Source organism: Oncorhynchus masou, unplaced genomic scaffold (assembly GCF_036934945.1).
Source record: "Oncorhynchus masou masou isolate Uvic2021 unplaced genomic scaffold, UVic_Omas_1.1 unplaced_scaffold_1409, whole genome shotgun sequence".
Lineage (NCBI taxonomy): Eukaryota > Metazoa > Chordata > Actinopteri > Salmoniformes > Salmonidae > Oncorhynchus > Oncorhynchus masou.
This window is the reverse complement of record NW_027004029.1, coordinates 68,954-94,000: the sequence shown is the minus strand read 5'-3', so window position 1 is coordinate 94,000 and position 25,047 is coordinate 68,954. Positions and strand designations below refer to the sequence as shown.

At 54.2% G+C, this 25,047-nt stretch overlaps 1 protein-coding gene across 1 annotated transcript in view; it reads right to left on the bottom strand.

The window, feature by feature from the left end:
- LOC135530742 (aryl hydrocarbon receptor nuclear translocator 2-like) overlaps window positions 1–25,047 on the bottom strand; it is a 129,783-nt gene that overhangs the window by 41,253 nt on the left and 63,483 nt on the right. Inside the window, exon 11 of the mRNA XM_064958942.1 lies at window positions 8,685–8,836. Within this exon, the coding sequence (XP_064815014.1) occupies window positions 8,685–8,836 (152 nt within the window). The remainder of the gene's footprint in view (window positions 1–8,684; window positions 8,837–25,047) is intronic.

Genomic DNA, 25,047 nt, shown 5'->3' with positions numbered 1-25,047 from the left:
ACACTGAGAAACAACAGATTCTAACTGTCTTCTATACACTGGGAATCAACAGATTCTAACTGTCTTCTATACACTGGGAATCAACAGATTCTAACTGTGTCTTCTATACACTGTGAAACAACAGATTCTAACTGTGTCTTCTATACACTGTGAAACAACAGATTCTAACTCTTCTATACACTGTGAAACAACAGATTCTAACTGTCTTCTATACACTGGGAATCAACAGATTCTAACTGTGTCTTATATACACTGTGAAACAACAGATTCTAACTGTGTCTTCTATACACTGTGAAACAACAGATTCTAACTGTGTCTTCTATACACTGTGAAACAACAGATTCTGTCTTCTATACACTGTGAAACAACAGATTCTAACTGTGTCTTCTATACACTGTGAAACAACAGATTCTAACTCTTCTATACACTGTGAAACAACAGATTCTAACTGTGTCTTCTATACACTGTGAAACAACAAATTCTAACTGTGTCTTCTATACACTGGGAAACAACAGATTCTAATTCAGTACTCTCTAAAACAAGCCTATTTGGGATGTAATGAATAACATGATCTGTGTCCCAAATGGCACCCTTTTCCCTTCATGGCTTCCTATGGGCCCTGGTCAATAGTAGTGCATTCTTAGGGTACCAGCTGTGAGACATCCCTTGTTGCAGAGTCAGTGTATTCTGAATGCCTAAATGAGAAGAGCAACACCTGCATGCAAACAAATATTCCCAATAGTCAATGTGGCGGCAATAAGATGTTTCAAGAGCTGTTTTTAAACTCAAAACCATTTCCAGACAGAATGTCTCCTGTCAGCTCTTAAGCATCATTAGTAAGCTGGCAACAGAATGTCTGTATTTCTCTCTCTCTCTCTCTCTCTCTCACTCACTCACCACAGACACACACAAACACACACAGGCAGATAAACTTTACACACACACACACATACACACACACTTGTGCCTCGAATCCATTTGTCGCTGGCAAATTGCACCACAGCATCTAATTCAGGCCCTTAATTTCAGAAGCCTCGGAGTGATTTCCTGCTAAGTTATTTTCTGGAGCATCCAACCCTGACATTTCCTATTTACCCAGAGAGAAACAAACTGTTTTTCTTCTCCTGCCATGAGAAGTATACAGCTCTCTCTCTCTGAGGAGACGTGATGAGGAGGAGGAGGCCACTTTAGACTGCAGAGGACCAGTTGGGTTTGAGTCCACAGACAGAAAGACCTTAGGAAATTGACAGCTCATCTCTGTTTGTCTCTTTTTGCTTTCTCTCTCTGTAAGTACATCACAACAGTCCTCCTTTCTTGTCTCAAATAAATGATGGAATATCTAAGAGAAAGAATGAGAAAGAGAAACTACTTCCTCCTTTCCTGCCTCAAATCAATTCCTGAATGTCAGTGAGAGAGAGAGTGATGGAAACACTTGTGTTAACAACATGAAAGCGTCCCCTAGCAGTGTACATAGACTGGTGCTGTTCTGAACTTAGTGGCCCTGGCCGTCACAGCCTATAAGAGCCTAGCGTCTGACAACAGACCTAATGTGAGTAACTAGAATACATGACGGCCAGAGCGCCAGTGTGTGTATGCCTGTGTGTTTGTGTCCAGATCAAAAACACCTGTCACTAGGAATAAAGAGCTTCCACTGAGGAAAACAAACTACTTCAAAACCCCATTATGTCAAGTGTTGCTTAGTGTCCTCTCAAAGAGACACTTGCAGTGAATATTCTCTCTCTCTCTCCCAGAAGAGAGGGGAGTAGAGGAGATTAGGAGGTAGAGGTGTAGGGAAGGAGGAGGGGTGAGCACACAGAGGGTCACCTGGACTAAGATGGATAATACTTGGCCAGGAAAACTCCAGAGGATATTTGAACTTCTGAAGAATGTGCAAAAATACATCCAGCCAAGCCGGCTCCTAGTTTCCAGCACAGTCACACACTCTGCTGTTGAACCACCTCTACAGAACTCTGCATCACCGGTCGGGAAGAAACATTATTATGAAAACAGAACCGCTTATTTATTTACTTCACATCAGGGCCAGAGGTTCAGAGTGTGTGTGTCTGATGTGTGTGTTTGGAAGTGTGTGTGTGCACTTGTACGTGCGTGTGTGTATGCTTGAAAGTGTGTAAGTGTGTGTGTGCACTTGTACGTGCGCGTGTGTAAGTGTGTGTGTGCACTTGTACATGCGTGTGTGTATGCTTGAAAGTGTGTAAGTGTGTGTGTGTGTGATGCAGATGAGTGGCTAAGGTTTATAATGTGTTGTGGTTCTGCTCTGATGCCCCTGGGTAAACTCCAGCGGTGTTAAAACAGTGGATAGGGAATGGCTTCATTGGTGACTTGGCTGCTATGGTGTGTGTGTGTGTGTGTGTGTGTGTGATGCAGATGAGTGGCTAAGGTTTATAATGTGTTGTGGTTCTGCTCTGATGCCCCTGGGTAAACTCCAGCAGTGTTAAAACAGTGGATAGGGAATGGCTTCATTGGTGACTTGGCTGCTATGGTGTGTGTGTGTGTGTACGTGTGTGTGTGTGTGTGTGTGTGTACGTGTGTGTGTGTGTGTGTACGTGTGTGTGTGTGTGTGTGTGTGTGTTCTCTGCCCACACATTCAGAGCTGGCCTAATAGTGGAGTTCTGAGGGAAGCAGCCAGGTCACACAGCAGTGGCTGATGGGATGTAGCAAGGGTGCAAGCGGGCAGCCTGAGGCTTGTAGCCATGGTAACAATACCAATGCACACACGCAAAAGCCCTCCACGGATGACTTCCTAAAGAGAAACAGTCCCAGAAACAGGAACAGAAGTGGAGGCTAGCCTCTAACATCTCAGTTTATGGTTCCTACCTAGAGCCAGCCAACATGACTAATTATTACAGATGGCTCTGTTTGGCTTGATCAACAACTGAGGCACACTGAGACGGGGCAGTGTGTGAGGTGTGGGTCTGTCATGGCTCCAAAGTCATCTCCTTCTGCACTCCTGCAGGCTAAAGGACAGTCAGGAAGTCCGTTGGAACATAGACCACACTACCATGCAGCTGCTACAACACTGTTGGAGCTGTTAGAATACACACTCTCCATTACAATGCTGCCATTCCCTTTAATCCAGATACACTGTATGACCACCAGTATGTGGACACCTGCTCGTTGAACATCTCATTCCCTTTAATCCAGATACACTGTATGACCACCAGTATGTGGACAACTGCTCTTTGAACATCTCATTCCCTTTAATCCAGATACACTGTATGACCACCAGTATGTGGACACCTGCTCATCTCATTCCCTTTAATCCAGTTGAACATCTCATTCCAGAATCATGGGCTTTAGTATGGAGTTGGTCCCCACTTTGCTGCTATAACAGCCTCCACTCTTCTGGGAAGGCTTTCCACTAGATGTTGGAACATTGCTGCCACTAGGGGACTTGCTTCCATTCAGCCACAAGAGCGTTAGTGAGGTCAGGCACAGATGTTGGGAGATTAGGCCTGGCTTGCAGTCAGCATTCCAATTCAGCCTAATGGTTTTCAATGGGGTTGAGGTTAGGGCTCTGTGCAGGCCAGTCAAGTTCTTCCACACCGATCTCGACAAACCATTTCTATATGGACCTGGCTTTATGCATGGGGGTATTGTCATGCTGAAACAGCAAAGGGCCTTCCCCAAACTGTTGCCACAATGTTGGAAGCACAGAATTGTCTAGAATGTCATTGTATGCCTTAGTGTTCATATTTTCCTTCACTGTAACTAAGGGGCCCGAACCATGAAAAACAGGCACTATGCATTCTCCTGGCATCTGCCAAACCCAGAATTGTCCATTGGACTGCCAGATGGTGAAGGGTGATTCATCACTCCAGAAAACGTGTTTCCACTGCTCCAGAGTCCAATGGCGGTGAGCTTTACTCCACTCCAGCCGACGCTTGGCATTGTGCATGGTGATATTGTGTGGGGCTGCTCGCCATAGAAATCTCATGAAGCTCCTCACAAACAGTTCTTATGCTGACGTTTCTTCCAGAGGCAGTTTGGAACTCGGTAGTGAGTGTTGCCACCGAGGACAGACGATTTAGCAGGGCAGAAATTGTACAAATGGACTGCTTGGGAAGGTGGCATCCTATGACGGTGCCACATTGAAAGTCACTGAGCTCTTCCGTACAGGCCATTATACTGACAATGTTTGTCTGTGGAGATTGCATGGCTGTGTGTTCGATTATACACCTGTCAGCAACGGGTGTGGCTGAAATAGCCTAATCTACTAATTTGAAGGGGTATGCATATACTGTTGTATGCATATTGTAGGTGCAGATTCACCATGCATGGTATGGTATTGTCATTGTCCAAGGCCCACAGTGTGTACTGCAGCCAGCTCTGAAATAACAGGGCTTTCTCCGCTGGCTTCCCCCACAACTACATCTTATTTGATTTATTTGGTCCAGTAGTAGTCGCTACCACAGTAGTGACATACGGCCTGCACTCTGTGTGTGTGTGTGGTTATATATGGGCTGTATACATAGATATATGCCCAGCTAGTTCTCCAGAAATGATTGATTGTGTAACCTATCGTTGGTGAAGAGATATCCTATATGAGAGGGGTATAACCCAGGAGAGTAAAGACATTGTCCAGATCCCTATATTCTTTCCCTAATATATGAAGTGTGCACGCATTCACTTCCCCCTCAAGAATGTTAAAGCATTGGGCTACGTCCCAAATGGCATCCTACTCCCTACATAGAGCAGTGGTTTTGACCAGGGCCCATAGGAAAGAAATATGGCAGTCGCTCGACATCAATCAAACACTCTTAAATCTTGGAGGGGAAGTGAACGAGGGCACACCAGAGATGACAGAGAAGAAACAGAGTGGTGTCTCTCACAGACAATACATTTACTACAGAGTAACACTCAGTTACACCAACAACCAGACGGTCTGTCTCATAACCCTGTGTGTGTGTATGTGTGTCGCTGGGTGAGACTGGCTCAGGTACCCCAGTGGTCAGATGCTGAGCTTCACAACTGTTGTAGAGGGTTGATGAATGAGAAGAGATATTTTATGGAGCCTATAAATCTACCAACCCAGTCTGTAGTCAGCCAGGTTTCCACTGCCCCGGCTCTCACCTCAGCTAGAGAGAACACTCCCACACACAGGGATACACACACAGGGACACACACACACACAGGGACACACACACACACAGAGACACACACACACACAGAGACACACACACACACAGGGACACACACACACAGGGACACACACACACAGGGACACACACACACACACACACACAGGGACACACACACACACAGAGACACACACACACACAGAGACACACACACACACAGAGACACACACACACACACACACACACACACAGGAATCTGATCTCCAGAAACATTATGTTACTACCTTCCTTAAGTCATTATAATGTCTGAGGAAATTGAGAAAATGATGTTTCAGAGCATGTTTCCACACAGACACACAAACGGGTGGAGGAGAGAGCAGAACAATCACAATCTAGCAATCTAAAACAAACGGAATAACAGAACTCTTCCAGTGTTTCCCCAGTTCTCTGGAGTGTGAGTGGGATGTTAGTGTTGGAAGCATCAGGATCAAGTTTAAAGTCAATGTTGTTGGTCCTGGGATATGAGGGTTGCACCCATTCTCCGATTCTTCAACCACTAAAAGGCCTTTCCTTTTCCTCTCTGGCCTCTATCTAGGCACGGTGACAAAATCAACAGTGACGCTACCGCCCCCTATTGACCAGGACCCGGTAGTGCAGGTGAAAAACCATGCAGGTAAAGCAGTCACGCGCACTGAACACGTGTACGTAAACACAAACACACTCAGGTGTGCACATACACACAAAAACATGCACACGCATCCACCAACTCACACGTGCACAAACACACATACACTCTACAATACAGTATCTGCTAGAGGGGATAACTGGGCCTGCACCAGCCAGAGGGGATAACTGGGCCTGCACCAGCCAGAGGGGATAACTGGGCCTGCACCAGCCAGAGGGGATAACTGGGCCTGCACCAGCCAGAGGGGATAACTGGGCCTGCACCAGCCAGAGGGGATAACTGGGCCTGCACCAGCCAGAGGGGATAACTGGGCCTGCTACAGCAGTGTTTCCCAAACTGACAAAATATGGCATCATTGGTAAGGGCATTGAGTAACATAAATGCTAATGCTAACTGCTCTAATTTAGTGTAAAAGGTGCAGAAACACTATGCAGGAAATAAAAAGGTGACTATTATAACTGGTCACTCTAGTCCTTCTAGGCTGATGGCTAAAGGCTGATGGCTAAAGGCTGATGGCTAAAGGCTGTGGCTAAAGGCTGTGGCTAAAGGCTGATGGCTAAAGGCTGTGGCTAAAGGCTGTGGCTAAAGGCTGATGGCTAAAGGCTGATGGCTAAAGGCTGATGGCTAAAGGCTGTGGCTAAAGGCTGTGGCTAAAGGCTGTGGCTAAAGGCTGATGGCTAAAGGCTGTGGCTAAAGGCTGTGGCTAAAGGCTGATGGCTAAAGGCTGTGGCTAAAGGCTGATGGCTAAAGGCTGATGGCTAAAGGCTGATGGCTAAAGGCTGTGGCTAAAGGCTGTGGCTAAAGGCTGATGGCTAAAGGCTGATGGCTAAAGGCTGATGGCTAAAGGCTGTGGCTAAAGGCTGATGGCTAAAGGCTGATGGCTAAAGGCTATGGCTAAAGGCTGATGGCTAAAGGCTGATGGCTAAAGGCTGATGGCTAAAGGCTGATGGCTAAAGGCTGTGGCTAAACGCTGATGGCTAAAGGCTGATGGCTAAAGGCTGTGGCTAAAGGCTGATGGCTAAAGGCTGATGGCTAAAGGCTGATGGCTAAACGCTGATGGCTAAAGGCTGATGGCTAAAGGCTGATGGCTAAAGGCTGATGGATAAACACTGATGGCTAAAGGCTGATGGCTAAAGGCTGATGGCTAAAGGCTGATGGCTAAAGGCTGTGGCTAAAGACATTGGTATGCACATCATTGTGGACCAGAAGAAAACTGAAGGCTTTTAAGACTGGAGGCCTGGTCACAGCACAAATTCAATGGGGACATTATGTATCGAGCGTCTCAGAGCAGGAGTGCTGACTTAGGATGAGTTTTGCCTTTTAGATCACAATGAATAAAAACACATGGATAGAGGAGTCTGATCCTCGATCAGTACTCCCAGTTCTGGCTACCCTCCATTGTAGCCCAGAGTCCAACCAACAGGTTTGTGGAACCTGAGGGACCAAAACAAACACAACCTGGAACCTGTCTTCCTACAAAACACAGATCGGAAAATGGGCCAAGTTCCACACACACACATACTTTCCTTAAATGTTTCATTTAACACCTTATTAACATGGCGTGAATCAATAAAACACTGTTAATATTATCCTCCATACTGAACCTTTAACAGCTGGTAGTAAAACACACTGCTACCATTCCAACGCCATGTACTGTCAATATTATGACTGACTGACTGGCTGACTGGGGCAGCAGACCTGCATGCTGGCACACTGGTGTTAATAGTCAGTCAGTGTGTCCCGGTGGCACGAGCACTGTGTGTGCAGGTGTGTGTGTGACTGTGTGTTCACAACCAGAACAATGAGTGAAGTGTCAGTGGTGTGTGTACGGTCCTTCCAGTCCAGACACATTCAGAGAGAACAACACTCAAAGATGTTAAAAAGCAGCCAGGAGTTTCACAGTATTTCTATTGAGGATTTCCTTTGGACATAGAAACACATTCTAAAGAAGACATCTTTCCAACTCATCATCAAGCTTTGATCATTTGAAATCTGCTGTTTTATTTTTTATTTTTTTTATTTTACCTTTATTTAACTAGGCAAGTCAGTTAAGAACAAATTCTTATTTTCAATGACGGCCTGGGAACAGTGGGTTAACTGCCTGTTCAGGGGCAGAACGACAGATTTGTACCTTGTCAGCTCGGGGATTCGAACTTGCAACCTTTCGGTTTCTAGTCCAACGCTCTAACCACTAGGCTACCCTGCCGCCCCAGTGTGTAGTGCTTGGGCAAAAAAACTCAAAAGTGCACCCAGGACCGAGTTTGGGAAACCCTGGTCGAGAACATTCCGCTGGTCCATTTCTGTCCCAGGACGTGAAACATGTGTCAACAATTTACACTCAGTGTCTATCTCTGTGTGAGTGTGTGCGCGTCGGTCCGCGTGTGCGCGTCGGTCCGTGTGTGTGTGTGTGCGCGTCGGTCCGTGTGTGCGCGTTGGCCCGTGTGTGTGTTCGCGCGTCGGCCCGTGTGTGTGTGCGCGCGTCGGCCCGTGTGTGCGCGTCGGTCCGTGTGTGCGCGTCGGCCCGTGTGTGTGTTCGCGCGTCGGCCCGTGTGTGTGTGCGCGCGTCGGTCCGTGTGCGCGTCGGCCCGTGTGTGTGTTCGCGCGTCGGCCCGTGTGTGTGTTCGCGCGTCGGCCCGTGTGTGTGTGCGCGCGTCGGCCCGTGTGTGTGTGCGCGCGTCGGTCCGTGTGCGCGCGCGTCGGTCCGTGTGCGCGCGCGGCGGTCCGTGTGCGCGCGCGGCGGTCCGTGTGCGCGCGCGGTCCGTGTGTGCGCGCGCGGCGGTCCGTGTGCGCGCGCGGCGGTCCGTGTGCGCGCGCGGCGGTCCGTGTGCGCGCGCGGCGGTCCGTGTGCGCGCGCGGCGGTCCGTGTGCGCGCGCGGCGGTCCGTGTGTGCGTCCACCTACTTGACGTTGGTGTTGGTACAGATGATGTACTCGATCTCATCGGAGTAGGGGTTCTGGAAGGTGAAGGAGCTGGTGCGGATTAACATCCACTCTCTGTTCTTCATACGGAACCTGTACATCACAGACAACACCTGGCCTTTCAACTTTACCACCTGGAGAGGGAGGGAAGGAGAGAGGGAAGGAGAGAGGGAAGGAGAGAGGGAGGACAAAGGTTACATAAGACACATCACAGACAATCTGACCACCTAGAATGGAGGGAAGGGGAGCCTTGCGTGTGTGTTTGTGGAGGGGTCAACACATATTGCAGAGAGATGGAGAGAAACAGAGAAGTGAGAGAAATGTTCTTACAAAGAAGAAAAAGGAGTCATTTGAGGCAGGACGGAGTTGGGAGAACTCAACAAAAAAGGCTGGTTCATTTCTTATTGGTCAGCTTTAATCCATCAGCGTCAAACTGACGTCTTCCTGGAGAGTTTCTCCATCCTGGGTGTGGAGCTTGGAAATCAGGTGGACTTCAGAAGATTTTAGGTTTTCGGTTCCACCCAGTCTAATCTCCCCACCCATACCTCTCCTACCATACCATTCTGAACGAACACACACCCCTACCTGTCTCTCTCTGATACTCCCTCCATAAGCATACCAGTGAACCTCACCTGTCAATCTGTCTAATGGATGTGCTGCTTTGCATCTAAATGCAAAATGTCTTTCAGTTAGGGGATCTGAAATGGCCATTCATAATGAAAGCTCTGTGGACAATCTCAGAGACATGGAAGAGTGCTTTTCCTTTCACACAGAGGGCACCACCAGCTAAACAACAGCGGGAGAAGAAATGTCATCTAATTTTGAGAAAAAGGCACAATTTCCTTATTGACTTAATGTGGATTAGCCGCGTTTCGACCGCACCTTTTATTCAGAGCATATCTCATTGTTTAAACATGGGCTAGGGAGGGAGTGAGCATCCTATTGGTCAGAATGTATGACCTGTGACCTCGGTAACAGGAAGAGACAGTGGAGCAGTCTGTCGTTCCTGGCAGCAAATTCCCTATGTACTGCACCACTGCTGTCCTGAGCCTGGGGCTAAGCAGTACACTGTGTATGGAACTGAAAGTGATGTGAGATTCACCTACAGAGACACTGGAAGGTGTGTGTCCGTGCTGGTTTGTATCTCTGTTTTTGTGCGTGTGTGTTTGTGTCTTCTAGGTCATGATTACCTGTATGAGAGATTATCCCAGGAAGTGAAAGGCCAGGGCAGGACGCGGCTAAAGCCCAGAGGGTGCGCCCCAAATGGCACTATACTCCCTACATAATGCACTACTTCAGACCAGAGCACGTAGTGCACTATAAAGGGAACAGGGCGCCATCTGGGACGCAGCTGGTAAGGCGGACCAACAATTATCCCAATACTGCTACTCTACTGTCAGCGACTGACGCTGGGCTGATAACTACATAGAGAGAGACAGGAGGTGAGGGGAGGGGAGGGGAAGAGCAGGAGAGAGGGGAGAGAGAGAGGAGGTGAGGGGAGGTGAGGGGAAGGGAGAGAAAGAGCAGGAGAGAGGGGAGAGAGAGAGGAGGTGAGGGGAAGGGAGAGAAAGAGCAGGAGAGAGGGGAGAGAGAGAGGAGGTGAGGGGAAGGGAGAGAAAGAGCAGGAGAGAGGGGAGAGAGACAGGAGGTGAGGGGAGGTGAGGGGAAGGGAGAGAGAGAGGAGGTGAGGGGAAGGGAGAGAAAGAGCAGGAGAGAGGGGAGAGAGAGAGGAGGAGGTGAGGGGAAGGGAGAGAAAGAGCAGGAGAGAGGGGAGAGAGAGAGGAGGTGAGGGGAAGGGAGAGAAAGAGCAGGAGAGAGGGGAGAGAGAGAGGGAGGTGAGGGGAAGGGAGAGAAAGAGCAGGAGAGAGGGGGGAGAGAGACAGGAGGTGAGGAGAGGGTGAGGGGAAGGGAGAGAGAGAGGAGGTGAGGGGAAGGGAGAGAAAGAGCAGGAGAGAGGGGAGAGAGAGAGGAGGTGAGGGGAAGGGAGAGAAAGAGCAGGAGAGAGGGGAGAGAGAGGGGGGAAGGGAGAGAAAGAGCAGGAGAGAGGGGAGAGAGAGGAGGTGAGGGGAAGGGAGAGAAAGAGCAGGAGAGAGGGAGAGAGAGAGAGACAGGAGGTGAGGGGAAGGGAGAGAAAGAGAGCAGGAGAGAGGGGAGAGAGAGGGAGGTGAGGGGAAGGGAGAGAAAGAGCAGGAGAGAGGGGGAGAGAGAGAGAGACAGGAGGTGAGGGGGAAGGGAGAGAAAGAGCAGGAGAGAGGGGAGAGAGAGAGAGACAGGAGGTGAGGGGAAGGGAGAGAAAGAGCAGGAGAGAGGGAGAGAGAGAGGAGGTGAGGGAAGGGAGAGAAAGAGCAGGAGAGAGGGGAGAGAGACAGGAGGTGAGGGGAGGTGAGGGGAAGGGAGAGAGAGAGGAGGTGAGGGGAAGGGAGAGAAAGAGCAGGAGAGAGGGGAGAGAGAGAGGAGGTGAGGGGAAGGGAGAGAAAGAGCAGGAGAGAGGGGAGAGAGAGAGAGGAGGGGAAGGGAGAGAAAGAGCAGGAGAGAGGGGAGAGAGAGAGGAGGTGAGGGGAAGGGAGAGAAAGAGCAGGAGAGGGGGGATAGAGAGAGAGACAGGAGGTGAGGGGAAGGGAGAGAAAGAGCAGGAGAGAGGGAGAGAGAGAGGAGGAGGTGAGGGGAGGGAGAGAAAGAGCAGGAGAGAGGGGAGAGAGACAGGAGGTGAGGGAGGTGAGGGGAAGGGAGAGAGAGAGGAGGTGAGGGGAAGGGAGAGAAAGAGCAGGAGAGAGGGGAGAGAGAGGGAGGTGAGGGGAAGGGAGAGAAAGAGCAGGAGAGGGGGAGAGGAGAGGAGGGGAAGGGAGAGAAAGAGCAGGAGAGAGGGGAGAGAGAGAGGAGGTGAGGGAAGGGAGAGAAAAGAGCAGGAGAGAGGGGAGAGAGAGAGAGACAGGAGGTGAGGGGAAGGGAGAGAAAGAGCAGGAGAGAGGGAGAGAGAGAGAGACAGGAGGTGAGGGGAAGGGAGAGAAAGAGCAGGAGAGAGGGGAGAGAGGGGGAGGTGAGGGGAAGGGACAGAAAGAGCAGGAGAGAGGGGAGGGAGAGAGAGACAGGAGGTGAGGGGAAGGGAGAGAAAGAGCAGGAGAGAGGGGAGAGAGAGAGAGACAGGAGGTGAGGGAAGGGAGAGAAAGAGCAGGAGAGAGGGGAGAGAGAGAGAGACAGGAGGTGAGGGGAAGGGAGAGAAAGAGCAGGAGAGAGGGGAGAGAGAGAGAGACAGGAGGTGAGGGGAAGGGAGAGAAAGAGCAGGAGAGAGGGGAGAGAGAGAGACAGGAGGTGAGGGGAAGGGAGAGAAAGAGCAGGAGAGAGGGGAGAGAGAGAGGAGGTGAGGGGAAGGGAGAGAAAGAGCAGGAGAGAGGGGAGAGAGAGAGAGAGACAGGAGGTGAGGGGAAGGGAGAGAAAGAGCAGGAGAGAGGGGAGAGAGAGAGAGACAGGAGGTGAGGGGAAGGGAGAGAAAGAGCAGGAGAGAGGGGAGAGAGAGAGGAGGTGAGGGGAAGGGAGAGAAAGAGCAGGAGAGAGGGGAGAGAGAGAGAGACAGGAGGTGAGGGGAAGGGAGAGAAAGAGCAGGAGAGAGGGGAGAGAGAGAGACAGGAGGTGAGGGGAAGGGAGAGAAAGAGCAGGAGAGAGGGAGAGAGAGAGGAGGTGAGGGGAAGGGAGAGAAAGAGCAGGAGAGGGGAGAGAGACAGGAGGTGAGGGGAGGTGAGGGGAAGGGAGAGAGAGAGGAGGTGAGGGGAAGGGAGAGAAAGAGCAGGAGAGAGGGGAGAGAGAGAGAGACAGGAGGTGAGGGGAAGGGAGAGAAAGAGCAGGAGAGAGGGGAGAGAGAGAGGAGGTGAGGGGAAGGGAGAGAAAGAGCAGGAGAGAGGGGAGAGAGAGAGGAGGTGAGGGGAAGGGAGAGAAAGAGCAGGAGAGAGGGAGAGAGAGAGAGAGGAGGGAAGGGAGAGAAAGAGCAGGAGAGAGGGGAGAGAGAGTGAGGGGAAGGGAGAGAAAGAGCAGGAGGAGGGGAGAGAGAGGTGAGGGGAAGGGAGAGAAAGAGCAGGAGAGAGGGAGAGAGACAGGAGGTGAGGGGAGGTGAGGGGAAGGGAGAGAGAGAGGAGGTGAGGGGAAGGGAGAGAAAGAGCAGGAGAGAGGGAGAGAGAAGGGAGAGAGAGGTGAGGGGAGAGGGAGGTGAGGGGAAGGGAGAGGAAGAGCAGGGGAGGGAGAGGAGAGAGGGGAAGGGAGAGAAAGAGCAGGAGAGAGGGGAGAGAGGAGGGAGGTGAGGGGAAGGGAGAGAAAGCAGGAGAGAGGGGAGAGAGAGGGAGGTGAGGGGAAGGGAGAGAAAGAGCAGGAGAGAGGGGAGAGAGAGAGGGGAAGGGAGAGAAAGAGCAGGAGAGAGGGGAGAGAGAGAGGGTGAGGGGAAGGGAGAGAAAGAGCAGGAGAGAGAGGGGAGGAGAGAGGAGGTGAGGGGAAGGGAGAGAGAGAGAGCAGGAGAGAGGGGGAGAGAGAGGGGGGAAGGGAGAGAGAGAGCAGGAGAGAGGGGAAGGAGAGAGAGGTGAGGGGAGGGAGACAAAGAGAGCAGGAGAGAGGGAGAGAGAGGTGAGGGAAGGGAGAGAGAGGAGCAGGAGAGAGGGAGAGAGAGCAGGTGAGGGGAAGGGAGAGAGAGAGCAGGAGAGAGGGGAGAGAGAGAGGGAGGTGAGGGGAAGGGAGAGAGAGAGAGCAGGAGAGAGGGGAGAGAGAGAGGGGTGGTGAGGGAAGGGAGAGAAAGAGCAGGAGAGAGGGAGAGAGAGGGAGGTGAGGGAAGGGAGACAAAGAGCAGGAGAGAGGGGAGAGAGAGAGGAGGTGAGGGGAAGGGAGAGAAAGAGCAGGAGAGAGGGGAGAGGAGGTGAGGGGAAGGGAGAGAAAGAGCAGGAGAGAGGGGAGAGAGAGAGGAGGTGAGGGGAAGGGAGAGAAAGAGAGCAGGAGAGAGGGGAGAGAGAGAGAGAGAGAGAGGTGAGGGGAAGGGAGAGAAAGAGCAGGAGAGAGGGGAGAGAGAGAGGAGGTGAGGGGAAGGGAGAGAAAGAGCAGGAGAGAGGGGAGAGAGAGAGAGGAGGTGAGGGGAAGGGAGACAAAGAGCAGGAGAGAGGGAGAGAGAGGAGGAGGTGAGGGGAAGGGAGAGAAAGAGCAGGAGGTGAGGGAGAGGGGAAGGGAGAGAAAGAGCAGGAGAGAGGGGAGAGAGAGGAGAGGTGAGGGGAAGGGAGAGAAAGAGCAGGAGAGAGGGGAGAGAAAGAGAGAGGAGTGAGGGAAGGGAAGGCAGGAGAGAGGGAGAGAGAGAGGAGGTGAGGGGAAGGGAGAGAAAGAGCAGGAGAGGGGAGAGAGAGAGGTGGTGAGGGAAGGGAGAGAAAGAGAGCAGGAGAGAGGGGAGAGAGAGAGAGAGAGGAGGTGAGGGGAAGGGAGAGAAAGAGCAGGAGAGAGGGGAGAGAGAGAGGAGGTGAGGGGAAGGGAGAGAAAGAGCAGGAGAGAGGGGAGAGAGAGAGAGGAGGTGAGGGGAAGGGAGACAAAGAGCAGGAGAGAGGGGAGAGAGAGAGGAGGTGAGGGGAAGGGAGAGAAAGAGCAGGAGAGAGGGGAGAGGAGGTGAGGGGAAGGGAGAGAAAGAGCAGGAGAGAGGGAGAGAGGAGAGGGGAAGGGAGAGAAAGAGCAGGAGAGAGGGGAGAGAGAGAGGAGGTGAGGGGAAGGGAAGAAAAGAGCAGGAGAGAGGGAGAGAGAGAGGTGAGGGGAAGGGAGAGAGAGAGAGCAGGAGAGAGGGGAGAGAGAGAGAGGAGGTGAGGGGAAGGGAGACAAAGAGAGCAGGAGAGAGGGGAGAGAGAGAGGAGGTGAGGGGAAGGGAGAGAGAGAGAGCAGGAGAGAGGGGAGAGAGAGAGAGAGGAGGTGAGGGGAAGGGAGACAAAGAGAGCAGGAGAGAGGGGGGAGAGAGAGAGAGGTGAGGGGAAGGGAGAGAAAGAGCAGGAGAGAGGGGGAGAGAGAGAGGAGGTGAGGGGAAGGGAGAGAAAGAGAGGAGAGAGGGGAGAGAGAGAGGAGGTGAGGGGAAGGGAGAGAAAGAGCAGGAGAGAGGGGAGAGAAAGAGAGAGGAGGTGAGGGGAAGGGAGACAAAGAGCAGGAGAGAGGGGAGAGAGAGAGGAGGTGAGGGGAAGGGAGAGAAAGAGCAGGAGAGAGGGGAGAGAGAGAGGTGGTGAGGGAAAGGGAGAGAAAGAGAGCAGGAGAGAGGGGAGAGAGAGAGAGAGAGGAGTTGAGGGGAAGGGAGAGAAAGAGCAGGAGAGAGGGGAGAGAGAGAGGAGGTGAGGGGAAGGGAGAGAAAGAGCAGGAGAGAGGGGAGAGAAAGAGAGACAGGAGGTGAGGGGAAGGGAGACAAAGAGCAGGAGAGAGGGGAGAGAGAGAGGAGGTGAGGGGAAGGGAGAGAAAGAGCAGGAGGAGGAGAGAGAGGAGGTGAGGGGAAGGGAGAGAAAGAGCAGGAGAGAGGGAGAGAGGAGGGAGGTGAGGGGAAGGGAGAGAGAGAGCAGGAGAGAGGGGAGAGAGGGAGGTGAGGGGAAGGAGACAAAGAGAGCAGGAGAGAGGGGAGAGAGAGAGGAGGTGAGGGGAAGGGAGACAAAGAGAGCAGGAGAGAGGGGAGAGAGAGAGGAGGTGAGGGGAAGGGAGAGAAAGAGCAGGAGAGAGGGGAGAGAGAGAGGAGGTGAGGGGAAGGGAGAGAGAGAGAGCAGGAGAGAGGGGAGAGAGAGAGGAGGTGAGGGGAAGGGAGACAAAGAGAGCAGGAGAGAGGGAGAGAGAGAGGGAGGTGAGGGGAAGGGAGAGAGAGAGAGCAGGAGAGAGGGGAGAGAGAGAGGAGGTGAGGGGAAGGGAGACAAAGAGAGCAGGAGAGAGGGGAGGTGAGGGGAAGGGAGACAAAGAGAGCAGGAGAGAGGGGAGAGAGAGAGAGGAGGTGAGGGAAAGGGAGACAAAGAGAGCAGGAGAGAGGGAGAGAGAGAGAGAGAGGAGGTGAGGGAAGGGAGAGGAGAGAGCAGGAGAGAGGGGGAGAGAGAGAGAGAGAGGTGAGGGGAACGGAGAGAAAGAGAGCAGGAGAGAGGGGGAGAGAGAGAGAGAGGTGAGGGGAAGGGAGAGAGAGCAGGAGAGAGGGGGGAGAGAGAGAGGAGGTGAGGGGAAGGGAGAGAAAGAGAGCAGGAGAGAGGGGAGAGAGAGAGAGAGGAGGTGAGGGGAAGTGAGACAAAGAGAGCAGGAGAGAGGGGAGAGAGAGAGGAGGTGAGGGGAAGGGAGACAAAGAGAGCAGGAGAGAGGGGAGAGAGAGAGGAGGTGAGGGGAAGGGAGAGAGAGAGAGCAGGAGAGAGGGAGAGAGAGAGGGAGAGGTGAGGGGAACGGAGAGAAAGAGAGCAGGAGAGAGGGGGAGAGAGAGAGGAGGTGAGGGGAAGGGACAAAGAGAGCAGGAGAGGGAGAGAGAGAGAGAGAGGAGGTGAGGGGAAGGGAGAGAGAGAGCAGGAGAGGGGGAGAGAGAGGGAGGTGAGGGGGAAGGGAGAGAGAGCAGGAGAGAGGGGGAGAGAGAGAGAGAGAGGAGGTGAGGGGAACGGAGAGAAAGAGAGCAGGAGAGGGGGAGAGAGAGAGGGAGTGAGGGGAAGGGGAGAGAAAGAGAGCAGGAGAGAGGGGAGAGAGAGAGAGAGAGGAGGTGAGGGGAACGGAGAGAAAGAGAGCAGGAGAGAGAGAGAGAGAGGAGGTGAGGGGAAGGGAGAGAAAGAGAGCAGGAGAGAGGGGAGAGAGAGGAGGTGAGGGAACGGGAGACAAAGAGAGCAGGAGAGAGGGAGAGAGAGAGGAGGTGAGGGGAAGGGAGAGAAAGAGCAGGAGAGAGGGGAGAGAGAGAGGAGGTGAGGGGAAGGGAGACAAAGAGAGCAGGAGAGAGGGGGAGAGAGAGAGAGAGAGGGAGGTGAGGGGAAGGGAGACAAAGAGAGCAGGAGAGAGGGGAGGTGAGGGGAAGGGAGACAAAGAGAGCAGGAGAGAGGGGAGAGAGAGAGGAGGTGAGGGGAAGGGAGACAAAGAGAGCAGGAGAGAGGGGAGAGAGAGAGAGAGAGGAGGTGAGGGGAAGGGAGAGAGAGAGAGCAGGAGAGGGGAGAGAGAGAGAGAGGAGGTGAGGGGAACGGAGAGAAAGAGAGCAGGAGAGAGGGGAGAGAGAGAGGAGGTGAGGGGAAGGGAGACAAAGAGAGCAGGAGAGAGGGGAGAGAGAGAGAGAGAGGAGGTGAGGGGAAGGGAGAGAGAGCAGGAGAGAGGGGGGAGAGAGAGAGGAGGTGAGGGGAAGGGAGAGAAAGAGAGCAGGAGAGAGGGGAGAGAGAGAGAGAGGAGGTGAGGGGAAGTGAGACAAAGAGAGCAGGAGAGAGGGGAGAGAGAGAGGAGGTGAGGGGAAGGGAGACAAAGAGAGCAGGAGAGAGGGAGAGAGAGAGGAGGTGAGGGGAAGGGAGAGAGAGAGAGCAGGAGAGAGGGGAGAGAGAGAGAGAGGAGGTGAGGGGAACGGAGAGAAAGAGAGCAGGAGAGAGGGAGAGAGAGAGGAGGTGAGGGGAAGGGAGACAAAGAGAGCATGAGAGAGGGGAGAGAGAGAGAGAGAGGAGGTGAGGGGAAGGGAGAGAGAGAGAGCAGGAGAGAGGGAGAGAGAGAGAGGAGGTGAGGGGAAGGGAGAGAAAGAGAGCAGGAGAGAGGGGAGAGAGAGAGAGAGGAGGTGAGGGGAAGGGAGAGAAAGAGAGCAGGAGAGAGGGGAGAGAGAGAGAGGAGGTGAGGGGAAGGGAGAGAAAGAGAGCAGGAGAGAGGGGAGAGAGAGAGAGAGAGGAGGTGAGGGGAAGGGAGAGAGAGAGAGCAGGAGAGAGGGGAGAGAGAGAGAGAGGAGGTGAGGGGAACGGAGAGAAAGAGAGCAGGAGAGAGAGAGGAGGTGAGGGGAAGGGAGAGAAAGAGAGCAGGTGAGAGGGAGAGAGAGAGGAGGTGAGGGGAAGGGAGAGAAAGAGAGCAGGAGAGAGGGGAGAGAGAGAGAGGAGGTGAGGGGAACGGAGAGAAAGAGAGCAGGAGAGAGAGAGAGGAGGTGATGGGAAGGGAGAGAAAGAGAGCAGGAGAGAGGGGAAAGAGAGAGGAGGTGAGGGGAAGGGAGAGAAAGAGAGCAGGAGAGAGGGGAGAGAGAGAGGATGTGAGGTGAAGGGAGAGAAAGAGAGCAGGTGAGAGGGGAGAGAGAGAGGAGGTGATGGGAAGGGAGAGAAAGAGAGCAGCAGAGAGGGGAGAGAGAGAGGAGGTGAGGGGAAGGGAGAGAAAGAGAGCAGGAGAGAGGGGAAAGAGAGAGAGGAGGTGATGGGAAGGGAGAGAAAGAGAGCAGGAGAAAGGGGAGAGGAGGTGAGGGGAAGGGAGAGAAAGAGAACAGGAGAGAGAGAGGTGATGGGAAGGGAGAGAAAGAGAGCAGGAGAGAGAGAGAGGAGGTGAGGGGAAGGGAGAGAAAAAGAGTAGGAGAGAGGGAAGAGTAGGTGAGGGGGACAGAGAGAAAGAGAGCAGGAGAGAGAGGAGGTGAGGGGAAGGGAGAGAAAGGGAGCAGGAGAGAGGGGAGAGAGAGAGGAGGTGAGGGGAAGGGAGACAAAGAGAGCAGGAGAGAGGGGAGAGAGAGAGAGAGAGGAGGTGAGGGGAAGGGAGACAAAGAGAGCAGGAGAGAGGGGAGGTGAGGGGAAGGGAGACAAAGAGAGCAGGAGAGAGGGGAGAGAGAGAGAGGAGGTGAGGGGAAGGGAGACAAAGAGAGCAGGAGAGAGGGGAGAGAGAGAGAGAGGAGGTGAGGGGAAGGGAGAGAGAGAGAGCAGGAGAGGGAGAGAGAGAGAGAGGAGGTGAGGGGAACGGAGAGAAAGAGAGCAGGAGAGAGGGGAGAGAGAGAGGAGGTGAGGGGAAGGGAGACAAAGAGAGCAGGAGAGAGGGGAGAGAGAGAGGAGGGAGGTGAGGGGAAGGGAGAGAGAGCAGGAGAGAGGGGGGAGAGAGAGGAGGTGAGGGGAAGGGAGAGAAAGAAGCAGGAGAGAGGGGAGAGAGAGAGAGAGGAGGTGAGGGAAGTGAGACAAAGAGAGCAGGAGAGGGGGAGAGAGAGAGGAGGTGAGGGGAAGGGAGACAAAGAGAGCAGGAGAGAGGGAGAGAGAGAGGAGGTGAGGGGAAGGGAGAGAGAGAGAGCAGGAGAGAGGGGGAGAGAGAGAGAGAGGGAGGTGAGGGGAACGGAGAGAAAGAGAGCAGGAGAGAGGGGAGAGAGAGGGAGGTGAGGGAAGGGGAGACAAAGAGAGCATGAGAGAGGGGAGAGAGAGAGAGAGAGGAGGTGAGGGGAAGGGAGAGAAAGAGAGCAGGAGAGAGGGGAGAGAGAGAGGAGGTGAGGGGAAGGGAGAGAAAGAGAGCAGGAGAGAGGGGAGAGAGAGAGAGAGAGGAGGTGAGGGGAACGGAGAGAAAGAGAGCAGGAGAGAGGGGAGAGAGAGAGGAGGTGAGGGGAAGGGAGAGAAAGAGAGCAGGAGAGAGGGGGAGAGAGAGAGAGAGGAGGTGAGGGGAAGGGAGAGAGAGAGAGCAGGAGAGAGGGGAGAGAGAGAGAGAGGAGGTGAGGGGAACGGAGAGAAAGAGAGCAGGAGAGAGAGAGGAGGTGAGGGGAAGGGAGGGAGAGAAAGAGAGCAGGTGAGAGGGGAGAGAGAGAGGAGGTGAGGGGAAGGGAGAGAAAGAGAGCAGGAGAGAGGGGAGAGAGAGAGAGGAGGTGAGGGGAACGGAGAGAAAGAGAGCAGGAGAGAGAGAGGAGGTGATGGGAAGGGAGAGAAAGAGAGCAGGAGAGAGGGGAAAGAGAGAGGAGGTGAGGGGAAGGGAGAGAAAGAGAGCAGGAGAGAGGGGAGAGAGAGAGGATGTGAGGTGAAGGGAGAGAAAGAGAGCAGGTGAGAGGGGAGAGAGAGAGGAGGTGATGGGAAGGGAGCAGCAGAGAGGGGAGAGAGAGAGGAGGTGAGGGGAAGGGAGAGAAAGAGAGCAGGAGAGAGGGGAAAGAGAGAGAGGAGGTGATGGGAAGGGAGAGAAAGAGAGCAGGAGAAAGGGGAGAGGAGGTGAGGGGAAGGGAGAGAAAGAGAACAGGAGAGAGAGAGGAGGTGATGGGAAGGGAGAGAAAGAGAGCAGGAGAGAGAGAGAGGAGGTGAGGGGAAGGGAGAGAAAAAGAGTAGGAGAGAGGGAAGAGTAGGTGAGGGGGACAGAGAGAAAGAGAGCAGGAGAGAGAGGAGGTGAGGGGAAGGGAGAGAAAGGGAGCAGGAGAGAGGGGAGAGAGAGAGGGAGCAAGGTAGAGATGGTGTGCAAGAGAACGAAGTGCATTTGAGTGAAAAATATTTACAACCCTTATTTCTATCTCTCAATCTTTCATTACCTGAATTGGAGTGGTTCCTACACGCTGTGTGTGTGTGTGTGTGTGTGTGTGTGTGTGTGTGTGTGTGTGTGTGTGTGTGTGTGTGTGTGTGTGTGTGTGTGTGTGTGTATATGTATGTCATTACCTGCCTCAGAGATTTTAAATGAATTAACAGTCAGTAGGCTGGGAAAACAAAAATGGTTTTCTGCCAAGAAAAACTGTGTTGCACAAAAGTCAATCGCATACAAACCAATCAAAGCTGACACGCCAAAGCTATTGGACTGTCAATACCTGAACACAAAGGTACCAGCGTCTCTCTCTACCTGTCCCTTTACCTGTCCATCTCTCCCTCTCTCTACCTGTCCCTTTACCTGTCCGTCTGTCTCTCTACCTGTCCGTCTCGCTCTCTCTACCTGTCCCTTGACTTGTCCGTCTCCCTCTACCTGTTCCTTTACTTGTCCGTCTGTCTCTCTCTCTCTACCTGTCCCTTTACCTGTCCGTCTGTCTCTCTACCTGTCCCATTACCTGTCCGCCTGTCTCTCTACCTGTCCGTATGTCTCACTACCTGCATCTCTCTCGCGCTACCTGTGTCTGTCCGTCTCTCTCGCGCTACCTGTGTCTGTCCGTCTCTCTCGCGCTACCTGTGTCTGTCCGTCTCTCTCGCGCTACCTGTGTCTGTCCGTCTCTCTCGCGCTACCTGTGTCTGTCCGTCTCTCTCGCGCTACCTGTGTCTGTCAGTCTCTCTCGCGCTACCTGCGTCTGTCAGTCTCTCTCGCGCTACCTGCGTCTGTCCGTCTCTCTCGCGCTACCTGTGTCTGTCCGTCTCTCTCGCGCTACCTGTGTCTGTCCGTCTCTCTCGCGCTACCTGTGTCTGTCAGTCTCTCTCGCGCTACCTTTGTCTGTCAGTCTCTCTCGCGCTACCTGTGTCTGTCAGTCTCTCTCGCGCTACCTGTGTCTGTCCGTCTCTCTCGCTACCTGTGTCTGTCCGTCTCTCTCGCGCTACCTGTGTCTGTACGTCTCTCTCGCGCTACCTGTGTCTGTCGTCTCTCTCGCGCTACCTGTGTCTGTCCGTCTCTCTCGCGCTACCTGTGTCTGTCCGTCTCTCTCTCGCTACCTGTGTCTGTCCGTCTCTCTCGCGCTACCTGTGTCTGTCAGTCTCTCTCGCGCTACCTGTGTCTGTCAGTCTCTCTCGCGCTGTGTCTGTCCGTCTCTCTCTCGCTACCTGTGTCTGTCCGTCTCTCTCGCTACCTGTGTCTGTCAGTCTCTCTCGCGCTACCTGTGTCTGTCAGTCTCTCTCGCGCTGTGTCTGTCCGTCTCTCTCTCGCTACCTGTGTCTGTCCGTCTCTCTCGCGCTACCTGTGCCTGTCAGTCTCTCTCGCTACCTGTGTCTGTCTCTCTCGCGCTACCTGTGTCTGTCCGTCTCTCTCGCGCTACCTGTGTCTGTCCGTCTCTCTCGCGCTACCTGTGTCTGTCCGTCTCTCTCGCGCTACCTGTGTCTGTCCGTCTCTCTCGCGCTACCTGTGTCTGTCTCTCTCGCGCTACCTGTGTCTGTCCGTCTCTCTCGCGCTACCTGTGTCTGTCCGTCTCTCTCGCGCTACCTGTGTCTGTCCGTCTCTCTCGCGCTACCTGTGTCTGTCCGTCTCTCTCGCGCTACCTGTGTCTGTCCGTCTCTCTCGCGCTACCTGTGTCTGTCCGTCTCTCTCGCGCTACCTGTGTCTGTCCGTCTCTCTCGCGCTACCTGTGTCTGTCCATCTCTCTCGCGCTACCTGTGTCTGTCCATCTCTCTCGCGCTACCTGTGTCTGTCAGTCTCTCTCGCGCTACCTGTGTCTGTCCGTCTCTCTCGCGCTACCCGTGTCTGTCCGTCTCTCTCGCGCTACCCGTGTCTGTCCGTCTCTCTCGCGCTACCCGTGTCTGTCCGTCTCTCTCGCGCTACCCGTGTCTGTCCGTCTCTCTCGCGCTACCCGTGTCTGTCCGTCTCTCTCGCTACCTGTGTCTGTCAGTCTCTCTCGCGCTACCTTTGTCTGTCAGTCTCTCTCGCGCTACCTGTGTCTGTCAGTCTCTCTCGCGCTACCTGTGTCTGTCCGTCTCTCTCGCGCTACCTGTGTCTGTCCGTCTCTCTCGCGCTACCTGTGTCTGTACGTCTCTCTCGCGCTACCTGTGTCTGTCCGTCTCTCTCGCGCTACCTGTGTCTGTCCGTCTCTCTCGCGCTACCTGTGTCTGTCCGTCTCTCTCTCGCTACCTGTGTCTGTCCGTCTCTCTCGCGCTACCTGTGTCTGTCAGTCTCTCTCGCGCTACCTGTGTCTGTCAGTCTCTCTCGCGCTGTGTCTGTCCGTCTCTCTCTCGCTACCTGTGTCTGTCCGTCTCTCTCTCGCTACCTGTGTCTGTCAGTCTCTCTCGCGCTACCTGTGTCTGTCAGTCTCTCTCGCGCTGTGTCTGTCCGTCTCTCTCTCGCTACCTGTGTCTGTCCGTCTCTCTCGCGCTACCTGTGCCTGTCAGTCTCTCTCGCGCTACCTGTGTCTGTCTCTCTCGCGCTACCTGTGTCTGTCCGTCTCTCTCGCGCTACCTGTGTCTGTCCGTCTCTCTCGCGCTACCTGTGTCTGTCCGTCTCTCTCGCGCTACCTGTGTCTGTCCGTCTCTCTCGCTACCTGTGTCTGTCTCTCTCGCGCTACCTGTGTCTGTCCGTCTCTCTCGCGCTACCTGTTTCTGTCCGTCTCTCTCGCGCTACCTGTGTCTGTCTGTCTCTCTCGCGCTACCTGTGTCTGTCCGTCTCTCTGGCGCTACCTGTGTCTGTCCGTCTCTCTGGCGCTACCTGTGTCTGTCCGTCTCTCTGGCGCTACCTGTGTCTGTCCATCTCTCTCGCGCTACCTGTGTCTGTCAGTCTCTCTCGCGCTACCTGTGTCTGTCCGTCTCTCTCGCGCTACCCGTGTCTGTCCGTCTCTCTCGCGCTACCCGTGTCTGTCCGTCTCTCTCGCGCTACCCGTGTCTGTCCGTCTCTCTCGCGCTACCCGTGTCTGTCCGTCTCTCTCGCGCTACCCGTGTCTGTCAGTCTCTCTCGCGCTACCTTTGTCTGTCAGTCTCTCTCGCGCTACCTGTGTCTGTCAGTCTCTCTCGCGCTACCTGTGTCTGTCCGTCTCTCTCGCGCTACCTGTGTCTGTCCGTCTCTCTCGCGCTACCTGTGTCTGTCAGTCTCTCGCGCTACCTGTGTCTGTACGTCTCTTCGCGCTACCTGTGTCTGTCCGTCTCTCGCGCTACCTGTGTCTGTCCGTCTCTCTCGCTACCTGTGTCTGTCCGTCTCTCGCGCTACCTGTGTCTGTCAGTCTCTCTCGCGCTACCTGTGTCTGTCAGTCTCTCTCGCGCTGTGTCTGTCCGTCTCTCTCTCGCTACCTGTGTCTGTCCGTCTCTCTCTCGCTACCTGTGTCTGTCAGTCTCTCTCGCGCTACCTGTGTCTGTCCGTCTCTCTCGCGCTACCTGTGTCTGTCCGTCTCTCTCGCGCTACCTGTGTCTGTCCGTCTCTCTCGCGCTACCTGTGTCTGTCAGTCTCTCTCGCGCTACCTTTGTCTGTCAGTCTCTCTCGCGCTACCTGTGTCTGTCAGTCTCTCTCGCGCTACCTGTGTCTGTCCGTCTCTCTCGCGCTACCTGTGTCTGTCCGTCTCTCTCGCGCTACCTGTGTCTGTCAGTCTCTCTCGCGCTACCTGTGTCTGTACGTCTCTCTCGCGCTACCTGTGTCTGTCCGTCTCTCTCGCGCTACCTGTGTCTGTCCGTCTCTCTCTCGCTACCTGTGTCTGTCCGTCTCTCTCGCGCTACCTGTGTCTGTCAGTCTCTCTCGCGCTACCTGTGTCTGTCAGTCTCTCTCGCGCTGTGTCTGTCCGTCTCTCTCTCGCTACCTGTGTCTGTCCGTCTCTCTCGCTACCTGTGTCTGTCAGTCTCTCTCGCGCTACCTGTGTCTGTCAGTCTCTCTCGCGCTGTGTCTGTCCGTCTCTCTCGCTACCTGTGTCTGTCCGTCTCTCTCGCGCTACCTGTGCCTGTCAGTCTCTCTCGCGCTACCTGTGTCTGTCTCTCTCGCGCTACCTGTGTCTGTCCGTCTCTCGCGCTACCTGTGTCTGTCCGTCTCTCTCGCGCTACCTGTGTCTGTCCGTCTCTCTCGCGCTACCTGTGTCTGTCCGTCTCTCTCGCTACCTGTGTCTGTCTCTCTCGCGCTACCTGTGTCTGTCTCTCTCGCGCTACCTGTGTCTGTCTCTCTCGCGCTACCTGTGTCCGTCTCTCTCGCGCTACCTGTGTCTGTCCGTCTCTCTCGCGCTACCTGTGTCTGTCCGTCTCTCTCGCGCACCTGTGTCTGTCCGTCTCTCGCGCTACCTGTGTCTGTCTCTCTCGCGCTACCTGTGTCTGTCCGTCTCTGCGCTACCTGTGTCTGTCCGTCTCTCGCGCTACCCGTGTCTGTCCGTCTCTGCGCTACCCGTGTCTGTCCGTCTCTCTCGCGCTACCCGTGTCTGTCCGTCTCTCTCGCGCTACCCGTGTCTGTCCGTCTCTCTCGCGCTACCTGTGTCTGTCAGTCTCTCTCGCTACCTTTGTCTGTCAGTCTCTCTCGCCCTGTGTCTGTAGTAGCGACCTGTGTCTGTCCGTCTCAGCGCTACCTGTGTCTGTCCGTCTCTCTCTCGCTACCTGTGTCTGTCCGGTCTCTCGCGCTACCTGTGTCTGTCAGTCTCTCTCGCGCTACCTGTGTCTGTCAGTCTCTCTCGCGCTGTGTCTGTCCGTCTCTCTCTCGCTACCTGTGTCTGTCAGTCTCTCTCGCGCTACCTTTGTCTGTCAGTCTCTCTCGCGCTACCTGTGTCTGTACGTCTCTCTCGCGCTACCTGTGTCTGTCCGTCTCTCGCGCCCTGTGTCTGTCCGTCTCTCTCGCTACCTGTGTCTGTCCGTCTCTCAGGCGTACCTGTGTCTGTCAGTCTCTCTCGCGCTACCTGTGTCTGTCA